Source organism: Chlorocebus sabaeus, chromosome 26 (assembly GCF_047675955.1).
Source record: "Chlorocebus sabaeus isolate Y175 chromosome 26, mChlSab1.0.hap1, whole genome shotgun sequence".
In the NCBI taxonomy this organism is placed as follows: Eukaryota; Metazoa; Chordata; class Mammalia; order Primates; family Cercopithecidae; genus Chlorocebus; species Chlorocebus sabaeus.
This window is the reverse complement of record NC_132929.1, coordinates 49,671,541-49,688,935: the sequence shown is the minus strand read 5'-3', so window position 1 is coordinate 49,688,935 and position 17,395 is coordinate 49,671,541. Positions and strand designations below refer to the sequence as shown.

The following is a 17,395-nucleotide window of genomic DNA, read 5'->3' as shown; positions in this document are numbered from 1 at the left end:
GGGCAGGCTGGGCAGGGGCTCAGGGCTGTGGCATAGCCCGGGGGAGCAGGTGTGATGCACCTTTTCCTCACGGAGCAACTGACTGCCTGGCCAAGGACAGAGTGCATTCTCAAAAAAGATTGATCAAGGCTGGAACATAAAATGTAGCTTGAGGACACATTTACAGGCTGATAAATGAAGGCACAATTATGAGGGAGCCTTTGAAACCAGGAAGGGAATTGCCTGCTCGTCAGATATTTCTCCCTTCCAGGCCAGCCCCTTCCACAGACTAGCAGGGAATCTCTGGAAAAAATGACTTAATTGTGCGACTGATATGGGGGGACTCAGGGGAGCAGTGGAGGTGGGGTCAGAGTCCCAGGACCAGCCTTCCTCTCAGGACCTGAGTCCAGATGAATTAATCTTTATTAAATGTGCTCAATTTTGTCTTCCACAGGGGTCTGGAAATCTCTCAGAGTTGGTTCTACTCTAACCATTTGTTTCCAGATGTGGATCCACTGCAGCCTTGGAAAACCCTCCACTGAGGAGGAGCCACTGACCCAGTCTCTTCCAGTAAGCACCTTCCCTAGCCTCAGAACGTGTCTCTTAGCCAGCTAGCCTCTCTTCCTGTCCTACGACCCTGTCTCAACCCTCACGTGCGTCCCAGCCCCTAAGGTCAAAGAAGACATAACGCCCACCACAAACCATTATTCCAGAGGACTGTTTATATTGCAGCTGTTTTATCTACTCCCTCACTCCAGTGCCCCTGACCTTCATCCTGCCCATCGAGGGCATCGGTCCACTGTGGGCTTTGGTGTCCTCAGAGGAAGAAATCCTTTAATGTCTGAGGAACCTAGGGAGGAGGCAGGTGGGAGGCGCACAGACATTGGTCTATCACTTTCATTCTTCAGTTCTTCTAAGCAGTGACATTCTCCTGAGGCCCTGGGTGCCCAGACCCACTGGGATGGACACAGAATCAGGGGGCGGGGGGATGAAGGCCATGCTGTCAAGTAGCACAGCCCGCTCAGGGAGGAAGAAGCTACATGTGCAAACAGAAAGAAGACCATGAGGAGCAACATGCATGGGTTGGTGGTAGAGAACGCGGCACAGTCTGTGTCTCTGAAGTTGAACGTGCCTGCCATGGGCTGTGTTTGGGAGATCAGGGTAGGCTGCTTGGAGGAAGAGGAGAAGGAGGAGGAGGAGGAGGAGAAGGAGGAGGACGAGGACAAATCACTGGGGTAACTTACATCCTTCTGGATGAGCTCAGCATAAACCACGCAGGCAGCGGAGATCAGCTCATCAGCATCAAGGTCAATGAGCTTGTTGCAGGCCTGCGCGGGAGCGTGGGAGCTGTTGTGGATGGGGCTGGGGCAAATGTCTCCCTGCACTCTTGGGCACAGGCAGCTGCCTGCAGCACCCAGGGAAGAAGGATGCTGCTCACAGCAGTTGCTGGGGACCACCTGACCTCTCCCCAGCCTGCTTGGCTCAATGCCTAAAATTTGATATTTGGGGGCAATGGTAAATGTTAGCTTTCATGTTAGGCTCTAGGGAGTCCTGGGGTTCCACCAAGTGTCTTGGGGTCTTCGAAGGATGACTTGGTTTATATTTGGGGTGCCACCTAAGATTTGTTTCTTCCAACAAAGACTTCAGTAGCTTTTTTAAAATGATGGAAAACTCTAGGTCCTTCTGCTTCAGGAATATCCCAGGGCCACGGGGTTGACTGCGAGATGGTAGAGCTTAATGCTTAGGGAGTGTTCAAGGCCTCTGTTTCCTCATATGTTAACTACGAGTGATGACGATGGTTATAGCCTCTCTGTGTCAGGCTTGTGGTGAGGCTTAAATGAGCTAGTCTATTAAAAGCCCTTGGCACAGTAATCCGTACCTTAGCTCTCATTGCCCTTCCTGCCTGGGGGGAAAAGGTGGCACGGGTGCCCAGCACCCCATGAGCCCCGGTCTTGCAGCTGGGGTGGGGTGTCAGGGCCTCCAGGAGCTGGGCTGGTGGCTTGCCCGAGAGTGCTCTCACCAGGAGGATGTCGTCCCCGCCCATGCTTTCCTGCAGCACCTGCTCCCGCACCATCTGTAGCATGCTGTAGGCCACCAGCACCTGGAAGTTCCTGCAGGGCTTCCCCGTCAGCAGAACCTGTGGGTCAGGGCGTCTCAGTCTGGGCCCCGTGGCCTGAGACTGCAGATGCCCTGAGGATGGTGAGGTACCCACCAACCACGTGCCCGGGGTCAGCCATTCCTGGGTCTTGCTGCTGACTTGCTCATTCATTCATTCCTTCCTTCATTCACTCACTCATCCATTCACTCAGGCATGTGCTCACAGGTACCCCTGGCTCTAGGCATTGTGCTGTCTCCTGGGGGATTCAGAGATCGAGGCTTCAGGGAATTCATTAGATAGAGGAAGGGGAGGGAGGCAATGAGGGGTGGGAGATACTAGGAAACTGTCGAATTTGAGTGAGGTTTTGGCAAGCAAGGGTTGATGGGAATTAAATGACACAAGGGTGTCACCAAAGGCCTGGGTGTAGTCATGGACTTGGGCATGGAGACCAGCCAGCCAAGAGGGAGGGACAGGCAGGTGGGAATAGATCTGTGGGACCCTACTTGTCAGGTGGATGGTTGGGCTGGACTCTGCAGGCAGCAGCGGCCATGGGAGGGCAGTGATGGGTGAGCGTGGCATTCCTCAGGGGGTTCATCTGCTGATGGCTCTGGGTATTGTGGTCACAGGACTACAGGTGTCCTTGGGGACCCACCTTCTGTGAGAGAGTTCCACAGGAGCAGCACTCTGGGGAAGGGGAAGGCCGGGGCTGGGGGGACAGCTGGGGAAGTGGAAGCGTGGGGAGGCCACCTGGGCAGGGAAGCAGGGAAGTGGAGCTGCAGGCCCAGGCTCCCACTGCACAGGCCAGAGGGCCCTCCTGTGTCGACTGACCACAGAAGGCACAGCCAGTGAGGCCTTTGTGTTAAATGAACATATGGACAAAGTGATGCTCCAGCTTCCTCCAGCAAGATGGGAGCAGGGTTGCTGACCCAACAAAACCCCAAGATACTGAACTCCATCCAAGCCAGAAGGAAAGGGGGACGCAAGGAAGACTTGCAGCTTCCACTCTGCCCGAGGGGTGGAGCCCAGCCTGATGATCCCCAGTTGGGCACCTCACCTCCCAGAGCCTCCAGACGTCATCGAAGGACTTGAAGGCACGCTGGAAGCAGAAGCAGAACCAGGGGAAGAGGGACTGAACAGCTCCTGCACCCTTCCCTTCTGTGGGGACAGAAGCCGAGGCTGTAGTCAGGGAAAACACACATGATGCAGCAAACACATGCAGATGAGGCCAAACTATGGAGCCTGCAAAACACTTGGGAAATACAAAAAGCTTGCTGCCCTTTTTCCAGCTGCCCTGGGAGATGGTTTAGAGTCAACTTTCAACTGTCCAGACTCCAACCCCATCCAGATAACCCTCTTCCCAGGGCCTGGAGAGGCAATCAAATGACTCTGCTGCTCTCCAGCCCCCCATGATTAGGGACTGATAGTTAGGTCCCAGCCCCTCTCCCATGCCTACCCTGGGGGGTGGGTGAGGTGGCAGGAGGTGGGAGCCACTCACTTAGGTGCTCAGCAAACATGGGGTCCAGGAAGGTGATCAGGGTGCTGAGCATGTCTAGGTTCTTGCTCACGCCAATGTTGATGACACAGCTGTGTTCCTGCACACAACGGTGGGAGACAGACCGAGTCCTCCACGGCCTCAGGGCACTGTAAGAGTCAACTCTGCTTCTCACAGCTTCACTTCTGGAGGCTCTGTGTGTCTATCTGTGCGCTGGGCCCCCATGTCTCTACGAGTCTGTGTGTGTGTGTGCACATATCTGTGTGGCTGTGATCTGTATGCAAGTTTGTATATGTTGTGCACTTCTGGGTGGCTGTGTAGAGTGTGTGTGTGTGTATGTGTGTGTGTGTGTGTGTGTGTGTAGTAGAGATTCTCAACTGCGGTTCACAGTCTAGTGAGCCCAGTTGCCCAGTTCTTCCCTCACACAATAGTGTTGGGGCAGAGCCAACTGGGACAAGGGAAAGGCAGCAAGCACATTTGCAGGGATGGTGGGGTGGAGGGAGGCATGAGGGAGGGTTCTGGGCAGCCTCTCACAGATCATGAGGAAAGGCTTTCCAGGGAAGTGTTCCAGGGAGCTGCACCTTCAAAACCCCTCAACTTGGACTGTGAGGGAGTTCCTGGGGACTACTGAGTCTCCTGGTGTGCCTGGAATTCAGGTTATGTGAAGGGAATAGCCCTGAATAACTGGCTAAGGTTATTGGATTTTATTCTGGAGGCCACGGGGAGCCATTGAGGAAGGAGAGGTAAGGAGGGAGGAGAGCCGTGCTTGGGGAAGAAAATGCCAGGAGAGGGCGCCACCCTTGGGCCTGGCGGATTCATGCTCTTTCAAGGTTTGTTGAGAGGTGGACCCAGAGCTTTGCTCCATTCCCCTTCTCCACTTCAATGCCTCCCCACCGCCACTACTTTGAACCACTGGGTTTAGCATCACCCTTCCAGGCTCCTCTGAGACCCAGAAGACTGGAGGGAATGGTTGGGGTTGGAGGGAATGGCTGGGGCTGCCAATGCCTGCCCAGCCTCAAGAAGTTGTTTGGGGAGTAGTGGGGGGTGGAGAGGGGCGTCCCTGAGCTCAGGCCTTGCACTCACCGTTTTCTGCAGGAAGAACTGGAAAAGCCAGAAGGTTTCGTGGTCGTGCTCCACCATCAGCTGGAAGAGCATCACCATCTCATGGAAACCCTGCTGGTACTCTGTGGCAAAGAGGGGGTTGGGGAGGAGGGGCTGGGTGGGAGGGCCTGGACCCTTGGCTTAGGCTGGGCCAGGTCCCAGGAGGGCATTGACAAGGGGAGGCTGAGGCTCACCTGCCTGCGTGTTGCAGACGTAACTCAGGAGCAGGATCTTCTCTAGCCTCTTCTTGTCGATGAGGACGTTGCCCAGGGGGTCTTTGTCATAGAGTTTCTGAATGTCACGTGCTAGGTTGGAAGCAAGAGGCAAGTGGGTGGCACCAGATCACATCCAGCAGGGCTATGGGTGAGTTTCTTCCCCTACCCCAATGGGCAGGCCCTAGGACATCCTGGAGGGAGACGGAGCTGTGAAAGGTACATCAGCCCCTGCCAGGCTTAGTTCTTCACCACACCCTGAGCTGTCTGTGTTTCTTCCCACCTCCAACCCTTTGATAAGGCCATACCCTCAGCCAGGAATGTCCTCCCCCACCGTTCCTCTCTGTCCAGTTCAAATCTAACCTCATTCAAAGCCAAAGAAAGGAGAGAGGAAGACCAGGCAGCAGGAATGTCATGCGCCCAGGGAAACATGGTATGGGGCATCTAGGGCCACACAGGAGAGACTGGCGGGGTGGATTAACCAAGGTTCAGCTGGCAAAACTCCAGGCACAGGTCAAAGCAACTCCCAGGATCCTGGAGCCATCCCTCCCTGGAAGTGACTAAGAAGGGGGCAGAGTCGGCTTCAAGCCCTCCCTCTGCCCAGCCCTCTCCACCCTACTTTGCTCACCAATGTTATTGCGAGTCTCTATGAAGTTCCGGTGCAGGTTTTCCAGAAGGGGCTGAATCTTCTCATACATTTGGCATAAGGCCTTGTAGTTCTTCCTGTGAGAACAGAACTGAGGCTGAACAAGGTGGCTTCCCCCTTCTGATAAGTGGAGAACGAGCAGCTGCAGCTACCTGCGATGCTCTCCCTCATCTCAACCTGTGCCACCCTAACTGTCCTCCAATGTGCACCTGGAGTGCAGAATGGAGACAGTTTAACCTCCTGGGCTCTGTACTCCAAACGCCGCACCTGAATCCTGGCTCTACACCTTAATAACTGGGTGTCTGCCACTGGGGGCAAGCCTTGGGGACATTGTTTTCCATCTCTAAGCCTCAGTTTCCCCATCTGTAGAATGGGCATAATACTGGCACCTGTGCCTAAGAATTGGAAGTGCTGAGTGAGGCGGTGTTTTGTCCTCATTATTAGAATATGGTTAGTTGGTATCGCTGGCTGCATGGTGGCCTCCAAAAAAACATATCCATGTCCTGACCCCTAGGACCTGTGAATGTAACCATATGGGGAAAAGAGTCTTTGTAGATGTGATTAAGCTGAGAATCTCCAGATGAGATCCTTAACTTAAGACTTTCCAGGTGGACCCCAAATCCAATGACATGTGTTCTTATAACACATAGAGAGGAGAAGGTCTCACGACCACGGGGACAGGGAATGGAGTGAGGCACACCAGCCGAGGAACACTGGGAGCCACCAGAAGCTGGGAGGTAAGGAAGGGTTCTACCCTAGAACCTTTGGAAGGAGCCAACAACTTGATTTTGGGCTTCCAGCTCCAGAACTGTGAGAGGACAGGTTTCTGCTGTCGGAAGTCACCCAGCGTGTGGTACTTGCTAAGGCAGCCTCAGAAAACCAACACAGGTGGGCTCTTGTCAGAGCTCCCGAGCCTCTCTGAGCTCCCCAGCCCAGCCCTCACACCCCCGTCCCGCCCTCGGTCACTCTGGCTGGCCCCGGCGTGTGAATCTTTTCCACATCCTGTCTGGATGCTCCCTTGGGGCTGGGCCTAGCTCCTGCTTCAGGCTCCCAGACCGGTGAGTCCACCTCAGGCTACACCGTGATGCAGCCACAATCCAAAGGAGTCCGTTCCTCTGATGGGAAGATATTCAGCAGTGGAGTTAGTCTGACTCAGCCAGTGTGTACGGAGACCTCCCATGGACAGGCAAGGTCAGGAGAGGGCCCAAGACAAAGGCAAACTGGCGGCAGCCTCTGCCCTTATTTGCATTCAACCTGGGAGGGAAGACACAGGCTCCAGTCTCACTACTGTGGCACCAAGTGGCCAGGGTCGTGGAAGTGCAAGTCAAGGGCCTCTGGCTTGAGGGAGGGAGCATTCCTGTCAAAATCATAAAAGCTACTCATTCCTCCCCTGTGCAAGGTGCCTTACCTGTATTATCTGATTCAGCCCCCACAACCACTCTGTGAAATAAACTGTAACCCGAATTTTATGAAGGAGGAGGCTGAGACTTCAGCACTGAAGTTCTTGGGCAAGTTCACCCAGCGTGTAAATCAGAGTGCTGAAATTTGAACCCAGTTTCCAAATCCAAGACGGTCCAAGTTCAAAGCTAGTGTGTTGTCTACTGAACCAAAGTGCCTCATCCCTGGCTCCCTTGGGAGATCTGGGAGGGTTGCTCGGAGGAGGTGCACTGTGGGATATGGGCCTCGAAGGAAGGGTGGGCTTTTGATAGGTGATGGTAGAAATCCATTGTGGAGGGAGGAGAAAGGGTGAACCAAGGACAGAGGGGAGTGCAAATGTGGTCTGTGCTGGGGCAGGGGTGGGGCAGGGGCGGGCAAATGAGGAGTCAGTGAGGCTGTCAGTGTGGTTGGAATGTCAGGTTCTGGGATAGTGGGCGATGTGGAGCTCGGATCAGGAAGTTTTTGGAAGAGATGTGCTATTTGAAACGTTACCAATTATACCACTGGGAGTGTTTCATCTAAGGACACAGGCAGCCCATACTGGGTTTTGTACCTTCCCCCTGGGCACTGGGAGGAAACACTGGACACAGGCGAGGAGTGGGGAGACTAGACCCAGGAGGCAGCTCAGCCCTAGGGGGCAGGGAGGAGGTGGAGTTGGGGTGGCACCCAGGGAAGCGGGTGGCAGAATGTGTTCAAAGGCTGCTTCAGAGGGAGAATGCATAGACCCTAGGGAAGGATGGGACTTGGGGACCCAGGGGTGGGAGGAGTGGCTGGGACCAAGCCCATGCCTGGCAGTTGGTAGGCTGGTAAATGGAGCTCAGGGAGAGAAGGCACTGGCATGAACTGGCCGCACCTCCTCTGTGCTGTGCCTGGGTCAGGAGGCATGGGGTTCCTCTCGGAATGAGAAGTTGCGTGGGGGCAGAAGACAGTCTGCAGGCTGGGGAGGCAGCACCTGCCACCTGCAGGCCCCCCTCCTGTCCCAACAGGGTCTGGAGTGTCCTACCTCCTCATGCTGTCCACCGTGAGCCGCTCATCCTGGGAACTCTGCCATGAGAAGTAGCCCGTGAGGAACTTCCAGGCTTCAGTCCTCACAAAGGGGTGCAGACCCTGGGGTGGGGGTGGGAGGTAGGGGTCATGGGCTCTTCGATGCCTACCGAAAGGGCTTCATCCAACGCCACACCTGCCCCCTGCCCGTCCATGCTCCCAGTTCCAGGGCAAGGCCAAGGGTAGCTTGGGGACCCACCCTTTCCAGGATGTTAATACAAATGAAGTCCCGTGACTTGGCCAAGTGGCCGTTCTCATCAAAGAAGCTGTCCCATTCTGTCTTGTCAATGGGTGGTTTTCTCTTCACCTGGCAAAAGCAGCAACTAGTTCCACCTTATGTTAGGAGACTTCAGCTTTTAAGTGTGATTTTAAATAATACGTTCTGGACTTTGCAATATGAATCAAAGCGCACAGCCTGACTTACTTCTGGAAATCTATCTTGAGGACATTACTGAAAATATACAGAAAAAAATCCTGTATGCACAATATAACTTTCATTGCACATTACTTACCAACATGAAAAATGCAAGCACTCTAAATGTTCCGCAATAAGGGGGTAGTTAAGTAAACTGTGGTTTATGTGCTCAATGGAATATTTTGAGGCATATAAATGTTGTTTACAAGGAATGAATAATAATCTGAAAAAATACAAATGTTAACAGAAAAAAGCAGAATACAGAATTGTGTATCTAGCATTTTCTCTATGTGCTATACTCTGTAGTACAACTATGGCACTCATAGTAATACCTCTCTATGTATTGTGTCTGTTATGTATTATAATAACACCCCACATAAACTCTAATATATAATGCATTGACTACTATAAAGTTGCTAGAAAAAGACTGAAAAAATACAAAAAAGTCCCCCCCCACAACTAAAAACAGCAGTGATTATCTTTGAGTGATAGGAAATAAGTACTTTTTATCCTTTTTCTTGTTTTTTTTTTTTTTTTTTTTGAGACAGTCTCACTCTGTTGCCAGGCTGGAGTGCAGCAGTGTGGTCTCAGGTCACTGCAACCTCCGCCTCCTGGGTTCAAGTGATTCTCCTGCCTCAGCTTCCTGAGTAGCTGGGACTACAGGCATGCGCCACCATATCCAACTAATTTTTGTATTTTTAGTAGAGAGGGTGTTTTACCATGTTGGCCAGGATGGTCTTGATCTCTTGGCCTCAGGTCTTGATCTCTACCTCAGCCTCCCGAAGTGCTGGGATGACAGACGTGAGCCACCGCACCTGGCCTTTCTTGTATTTTTAAAATTTTCTATAATAATGTATACTGCTTTGATCATAGGAAAATATAAAATAAGCATTAATTAGACACAGTTATGAGTTCCACTTTACCTTTCCTGGAAATGTAAAATGGTTCATTATGAGGGATGGTTTCTGCTTTTGATAAGGGAGTGTGTGTGTATGTGTGTGTGTGTTGTATATATCTGTGTGCTGTGTGCATGTGGACGTGTGTGTGTGTATGTGTTGGAGAGAGGTGAGTGCACTGTATGCAAAGTAATTCAAAATGCTTATAAAATAATAACTAGGGTCAGGTGCATTGGCTCATGCTTATAATCGCAGCACTTTGGGAGGCCAAGGCAGGTGGATCACTTGAGGTCAGTTCAAGACCAGCCTGGGCAACATGGTGAAACCCTGTCTCTACTAAAAATACAAAAACTAGCCAGGCATGGTGGTGCATGCCTGTAATCCTAGCTACTCAGGAGGCTGAGGCAGGAGAATTAAGTGAATCCGATAGGCAGAGGTTGCAGTGAGCTGAGATCATACCACCTTACTCCAGACTGGGCAACAGAGCACATAATAATAATAATGTCTGTAATAATAATAATAATAATAATAATAATAACAACAACAACAACGACAACAAAACAACTAGGAGTGAGAGTTCCTGTTGGAATAAGAGAAGATTCCTTTCTTCCTGGGGTATTCCCTTCTACTGGAGAGAATATCTTGAAATGCCACATCGCAGACATAAAGATGTGCTGATGGACAGAGCTGAGGAGACAGGTAAATATACACACTCCCAACTTCCCATTAGTATACATCTGAATATGTGACTCAAAATTAAATTTGCATACAAATCACTTAAGGATCTTCTGAAGGTTCAGGTTCTGATTCAGAGGGTTTGGGGTGGGGCCCAAGATGACGCATTTCTAACAAGCTCCTGAGTAACAGGTGATGCTGCTGGTCCACAAACCACATGAGTAGTAAAGTATTAGAAGGTAAAACAGGCCGGGCATGGTGGCTCACGCCTGTAATTCCAGCACTTTGGAAGGCCCAAGCAGGCAGATCACTGGAGGTCAGGAGTTCGAGACCAGCCTGGCCAACATGATAAAACTCCGTATCTACTAAAAAAAAATACAAAAATTAGCCAGGTGTGGTGGTGGGGTGCCTGTAATCCCAGCTACTCAGGAGGCTAAAGCAGAAGAATCACTTGAACCTGGGAGGCAGAGGTTGCAGTGAACCAAGATTGTGGCACTGTATTCCAGCCTGAGTGACAGAGCAAGGCTCCTTCTCAAACAAATAAATACATAAATAAATGAAGGCAAAGCAGCCTTGTTAACTAAAAATAAGAGCCCACAGGCCCCAAATTGGGATAATTTCCACTACCTGTATGTTTGATGGAAATGGGTTGAGAAACACATTCTTTAATAACTCGTGCATGCCCTGTCATCTGGACCCAAATAGGACATACAGGCCAAGAAGTTACAAATCTCGGTGTGGGCCTAACCCTGGGAAGCAGGGTCTGCCCTGATGTGTTCCGCACCTGCATAGACACTGCCACTCATCAGAGCGAGCTTTCTGCCCCTCTGACTGTCATCATGTTCTCCCAACCTACACTCATTCAGAAACTGCAACACTCAGCATGCAATGTGGCAGGAAGCAGAAGGGAACAGGCAAAGCTGGGCTGTGTCCCGGGATCCTTAACTATAAAAGGAAATGCTTTAACTTTAGAAATGCATTTCCATAAGGATTTTAGTCAATTTGTCCATTTCTATAATAAAGGCAGCTGTGATTCTGGTGGAGACTGCATTGAATCTGTAAGCCAGTTTGGGAGAACTGATGACACTATTGAGTCCTCTGACCCATGAACACAGTATATTTCTCTGTTTATGTAGGTCTTTTAAAATTTCTCTCGGCAGTGTCTTGTAGTTTTCAGTGTCTACGTCATTCATATATTTTGTCAAATTTATCCGTAAGTATTTTATATTTCAGGTGCTACTATAAAAAGCATCATTTTAAAATTAAAATTTCTAATAGAAATACAATGTACTTTTATATATCGATCTTGTATTCCTGCAACCTAGTAAAACTCACTTATTAGTCCTAGTGGTTTTCTTGTGGATTCCATGGGATTTATGACATAGACCAGGGGTCAGCAAATTGTGATCCATGGGTCAAATGTGGCCTCCAATCTGTTTTTCTCAGTAAAGTTTTATTAGGACACAGCCACACCCACTCATTCATTTTTGTCTGTGGCTGCATTCATGCTATGATGGCAGAGTTGAGTAGCTGCAACAGAGATTGCATGGACACAAAGCCAAAAATTCTATTGTGACCGTTGCAGAAAAAATTTGTCAGCTCTGACATAGATGAGCATGTTCATCTGAGAATAAAGGCAGTTTAACTTCTTCCTTTCAAGTATGGATGCCTTTTATTTATTTTTTTCTTGTTTTACCGCACTGGCTAGAACTCAAGTGCAACGTTGAATAAAAGTGGTGAGAGAAGACATTCTTGCTTTGTTCCTAATCTTAGAGGAGCGGCATTCAGGCTTTCACAATTCAGTATAATGTGAACTCTAGGCTTCCTACAGATGCCTTTTATCAGATTGAAGACAGTCCCTTCCCGTTCTAGCATGCTGAGAGTTTTTAATTAGGAATGGATGTTGGATTTTGTCAAATAGTGTTCTGTATCTATTGAAATGGTCATATGGCTTTTCGTTTTTGAGTTTGTTAGGATGGTAAATTACACTGAATAATTTTGAATGGTAAATAAGCCTTGCATTCCTGGGATGAGCCCCACTTGGTGATGATGTGCTATGCTTTTTATACATTGTTGGATTCTATTTGCTAAAATTTTATTTAGAATTTTTGCATCCATGTTCACAAGAATCATTTGCCTGTGAGTTTCTTTTCTTGTAATATCTCTAATTTTGGTATCAGGGTAATGTTGGCCTCACAGAATGAGTAGGGATGTGTTTCTTTTTTTTTTTTTTTTTTTTTTTTAGTTTTCTGGAAGTGTTTGTATAGAATTGGTATCATTTCTTTTTAAAATATTTGGTAGAACCAGCGAAGTCATCTGGGCTAAAGTTTTCTTTGTGGGAAAGTTTTTAACTACAGATTTCATTTCTTTATTAGATATTAGGATGGAGTCAAAAGAAATTGCTTTATTTTTGACTTTAAACATTAGGAATTTAAAGGAACAGGACATCTTCCTTCTAACTCACTTTAAAAAATAAAAGCAAGCAATACAGGAAACAATAGGGAATTAATAAAAGTATAAAGCATAAAAATGATAGAAATCCAAAGAAATTAATTATGAAAATAAATGTATTACATTCTCTTATTAGCTGTAAACATTAAAAAGCAATTGATGATGTGCCAGACACTGCTCTAAGCACTTTATATATATCAACCCATTTAATCTTCACAAGTATCTATGAGGTGGTATAGTTCTTGAACTGTTTTACAGATCAGGGAACTGAAGCCATAGGAGGGTTAATTAGCATATCTGAGATCACACAGAAAGTATCAGAGCTGAAGTTTGAACCCAAAGCTGTTTGATGCAAGAGTCAGAGGCCTAACCCTAATGCCACGCTGGGGGTGGGAGGGGCAGTGGGAAGGAATTAAAAGGCAAGGATTTTCCACTCAAATAAAAAATATGTAAGCTGTGAACAAAAGAAATACCTTAAAATCAAATGTCCTACAATGATTAAAAAATAAACGACGAACAAAGGTATGAAAAAATGTCAAACACAATGGAGAGGTAATATTGAAATTAAAGTAATATGCACAGCACGCCATAACAAAACATACAGCATCAACACAACAAGGCAGAAATAATTAGAAACATCACAAGAAGACATCTGTTGAGTATTCAGAGACTTTGCATCTCTAAACCTCTACCTGCAACAACTGGCCATCTGCCTACTTTGCCATGGTTGAATTTGTTTATAAAAAGTCACTGCTTCTTCCTTTTAGGAAACTTCATTTGTCTACACCCACCAGTTCCCTGTATCTCTCCAAACCTCAGCAAACTATAGGCCACCCACAAGACTATCTAAGACGCTTGCTAGTAAGCCAAGGACCAGAACAAGAAGGCTGTTGACCCGTAGAAGGCCAAGGGGGAAATGTCACTTAGAAGCCCCGTCTATATACACACCACCTACCTGCCTATGCTAGAAATCAGAGAATGTGTATCTAGGCTCCTTTAACGTGACGGAGATTGTCAGCACAGTGGCTTCTCAAATCAACCTTCATCTTCCCATGTTCCTCTGTTCTTTGCTCAACCAACCTATTAACACCCTTTCCCATACACTGGATATAATGAGCTGGTAATCCAGGAGGGGAAGTATGCAGTTTGCGAGGGGCTGGCTACCTCCAGCTCTGCAATGGTGCCTTTCCTAGTCTCCTGGGAAGCGTAGTGCTAGATAGAGCAGCTGTGGAAATCTCTCACCTTCAGGGTGTGTCTAGGCAGGTTAAAGCTCTACATCAGCAAATCTGAGGAAGCCTTGGCCATTCTTCCCCTGGGGAAGGGAATCAGAAGTGGGAACCCTAAGTGGCTCAGCCCCTCTAAAAGTTTCCTGTGCTAGAGGCCTTGGCTTCAGGCATAAATCTCCTCTCGCCACTGCATCATTGGGTTAAGGCTTTTCTCCCTTATTTTCAGTAAAATAAGAAAGCCTTTGGAGGACAAGAAAAACTTTTTATGGGGATTTTGATGCCAAGTTTCTCTGAATACTCATAGCCATAGAGCCTCCAATAAAGCCCAGGGAAGGTCATTGACTTTGCTTAAGGTTCCTTCCCTCCCTCCCTCCCTCCCTCCCTTCCTTTCTTCCTTCTTTCTTCTTTCTTTCTTCTTCTTCTTTTTTTTTTTTTTTTTTTTGATGGCATCTCGCTCCGTCACCCAGGCTGGAGTGTAGTGGCACAATCTCGGCTCACCGCAACCCCCACCTCCTTGGTTCAAGAGATTTTCCTGCCTCAGTCTCTTAAGTAACTGGGATTACAGGGCTCACTACCATGCCTGGCTAATTTTTTGTATTTTTTAGTAGAGACAGGGTTTCACCACATTGGCCAGGCTGATCTTGAACTCATGACCTCAGGTGATCCGCCCGTTTTGGCCTCCCAAAGTGCTGGGATTACAGGGGTGAGCCACTGTGCCCGGACAAGGTTCTCTTTTCTACTCCAGTTCACCTGAGGACAAGATACACTCCCAACCGTAACAGGGGGTCCCCACTTCAGCAATTATTACCACACCAGGTGTGGAGGGTGTACCATCAGTACAGCACAGTGATGAAGAAAATGGTTTTAAACACTGGTTCACGAAGCTAATTGTGCATCAGAGTCCCCTGGAGGGATGAGTTACAAAAAACACAGGTCTCTGGGCTTTGTCTCAAGTTTCTTGTTCAGAAGATCTGGGGCCCAAGAGTCTGCATTCTTACAAGTTCCCAGTTGGTGCTAATGCTGCAGGTTTGGGTGCCACACGTTGAGAATACTGATTTTTGCACCCCACCTGTCTGGGTCTAAATACAAGTTAAGCCACTTACAAGCTGTGTGACTGTGGGCAAGTGACAAAGTCTCTGTGGCTCCATTTTTTCATTTATAAAAAGAAGACAACAGCATTATTCACCTCATAGCGTTGTGATGAGAATGAATGACTATAAATAAAGCATTTAGAACAGTCATCGTATATAATAAATGCTATGTGACAGTTTATTTTATTAGCCTTCTCTAAGCTCAGAGAAATGAGAAAGATATAAAGAAAATTTAAAGCAAGGCCTGGTGATAATTTGCAATAAAGCAATAACATTTAAAATTCAGGGACGAGGTGTCCATTTTGCATTTTTATGTATCACTCTCTTAATCACTATGATTAATGAGACCTGAGATTGGCTAAAGTTATTGTAATTAGTTATGATTTTGAAAAAATACTGTGTGGAAAATTTTTATGACTGAAGCCGACTTCTAACAAATAGCTGTATCTTGTAAACTGGGTTTAGAACTAGCTACTAACAAAAGCATTACTGCCACCTGGTGGCCGTATACCAAAATTGTTGGCAAAAAGCGCTGATGAAAATCTATCAGCATCTTCAGGGACGTGCTTGCAAACCTACACAACTCAATAAAGTTAGAATAGCACATTTGGGGAGAAGGTTTTGCTGGCTTGGAAAGAAGGTGAAAGGGTGCTTGGATATCTCAGTCCTGTTCTTGGGCTGATGGTAAGAGTAAGGTACAACCGCCCTTGCTCCACCTTCTATGTTAGCTCAGGGTTCTAGCTTTTCCCACCCAGCAGGGGAAAATGGTCCCAGTGCCAACCAGAGGCTGGGGAGGGAGGCACTCAGAACTGACGAAGAACACGCACCAGGATGAAGGAGGCTGACTGTCTGGCAGAGAGGCTGTTTTCAGGAGAGAGGGTGGTCATGGCCTCTGCTGTCTTCCAAACAGCCTCTGATCAGAACTCACTTGGAGCCCTAGTGATGCTTAATCAGCAGAGGAATGTGATCTTCCTTTTCGGAGATGGGCTGCATTCCCAGGAGGAACTGGCTGCTCCTGATCTCCCACACTGGAACAGAGCCGGCCAGCGGTGTGTCACAAGGCCCCCGGAACCCTCATCACAATGACCTGGAAGATAGGAGCACCCACCTTTAGAGATGAGACACAAGCAGGAGAGGAGGGATTAAAGCTGCTAGTTACGGGGAAAAAAAAAAAAAAAGCAAAACTGCAGTACACACAGTGGAGGTTGGATTCAGAGGACATGGGGACCAGTGTGGGCTATGCTGGTCAAGGAGGGCTTCCAGGGAGAGGTGGGTCATGAAGCCTTGCTCTCTATCTCTGACTCTTCCTCTGGACTCTCTTAGCTGGACTCCCTCCCTATTCCATCAGACCAGTGCCCAAAGTTGGAGAATAGCTAGAAACCAGGCTTCAGATGTCTTGGGTACCAGTTACAAAGATTCAGAATCAGTATGTTAGGGCTGGGGCCTGGGGGCTGGGGAATGTTTTTGATATACCTCCTGGGGTGACTCAGCTTCAGCATTGGAATGGTAGCTTCTGGGGTGGAGATCAGTTTTACTTAGCTTTTTATCCAGAGCACTCAGGATAGTGCCTGAGTAGCTGAGTTTAATGATTTAATTGAATGGGAGAATAAATGAAGCAGTCTTAGACCTCATCTCACTTCCCTCTCTGTATGTATGACAGAGATTTGTGCATGCCCCTTATCACCTCCTACCCTGAGTTCCTTTAGGTTAGGGTCAATATCAGATTCTTCTGTGGTTCCCTCTCCCGATGTCAGTTCTGCCATCAGTTGGCACTTGGTATGTGCTCAATATTTGTTGCATGGATCCAAGGAGTTGGCTCTGCTTGTCTCCAGCATCACTGTTCTCCACCTTAAGCATTACTTGCTCTTCTACTCAGGTCCCATCTGGCTCTAAAGCATCCTTAGTCATTAGAAGACGACAGTAATTAGACCAACCAAATTGGAATCAGGAGCTGGGAATTGGAATTTGGACTCTGACCTCAAATTTGGATGCTCCCCGCTTCTGAGCTACAGATTCCCCAGACATGAAATCAGAATACAGTCAACCTCTGGCTTTCACCTCCTTATTAACATAATGAATCACCATCCATATGGAAGTCTTCCGCGGACACAATTCATTGTCTCATTTACTGTTTCTGTTCTGCTTGCCTGCGGCACTGCAGAAGCCCTTTTAAATCAAAATGCCTTATTATCAGCCTCTCTCCACTACCCACTACCCTAGCCCAACCTAGGAGAGAGTTAAGAGCCTCTTCCCTTTTATCTACTGCCCCTAGGTCTTCATGGAGTGGGAGGTGGGCAATGTTGAGTAGGGAAGGTGTGGAGTAAGGATGGGGCCCCTTGCACATTAGGGTGGCTTCATTCTAAGATCTGCAAGAAGTTTCCGAAGCAAATGTTTAGAGCAAGGGACATAGACATCATTTAGAATTATATATGTCTCTATTCTTCCACATTAACCACATAGGCAACTGAGAATTCACTGCAATTTTTCCTCGAGAAGATGAGGATCAGGTCGGGAATTGGAAATATCTGAGGGCTAAATTCAACCTGGCTTCTAAAATGAACATGGTGAACATAGATCAACTACCAAACTTCTTTTAACCTCTGGCATCCTATCTGTGAATTGCAGGTGATAA

At 48.0% G+C, this 17,395-nt stretch overlaps 1 protein-coding gene across 2 annotated transcripts; it reads right to left on the bottom strand.

Annotated features, from left to right (window-relative positions):
- Positions 1–388: 388 nt before the first annotated feature.
- On the bottom strand, positions 389–16,116 carry TBC1D21 (TBC1 domain family member 21). 2 transcript variants are annotated; one of them, XM_008015959.3, is made up of 11 exons: positions 15,591–16,116; positions 8,209–8,316; positions 7,969–8,072; positions 5,511–5,605; positions 4,865–4,975; positions 4,653–4,753; positions 3,573–3,669; positions 3,132–3,232; positions 2,000–2,116; positions 1,224–1,307; positions 389–829 (listed from the first exon to the last, which is right to left on the bottom strand). In XM_008015959.3, the coding sequence occupies exons 1-11, from the start codon at positions 15,648–15,650 to the stop codon at positions 797–799; spliced, it is 1,011 nt and encodes a 336-aa protein (XP_008014150.3). In that variant the 5' UTR covers positions 15,651–16,116; the 3' UTR covers positions 389–796. The 2 variants fall into 2 exon arrangements, with proteins under 2 accessions (XP_008014150.3, XP_008014153.3); XM_008015962.3 differs by lacking the exon at positions 8,209–8,316.
- Positions 16,117–17,395: the final 1,279 nt, after the last annotated feature.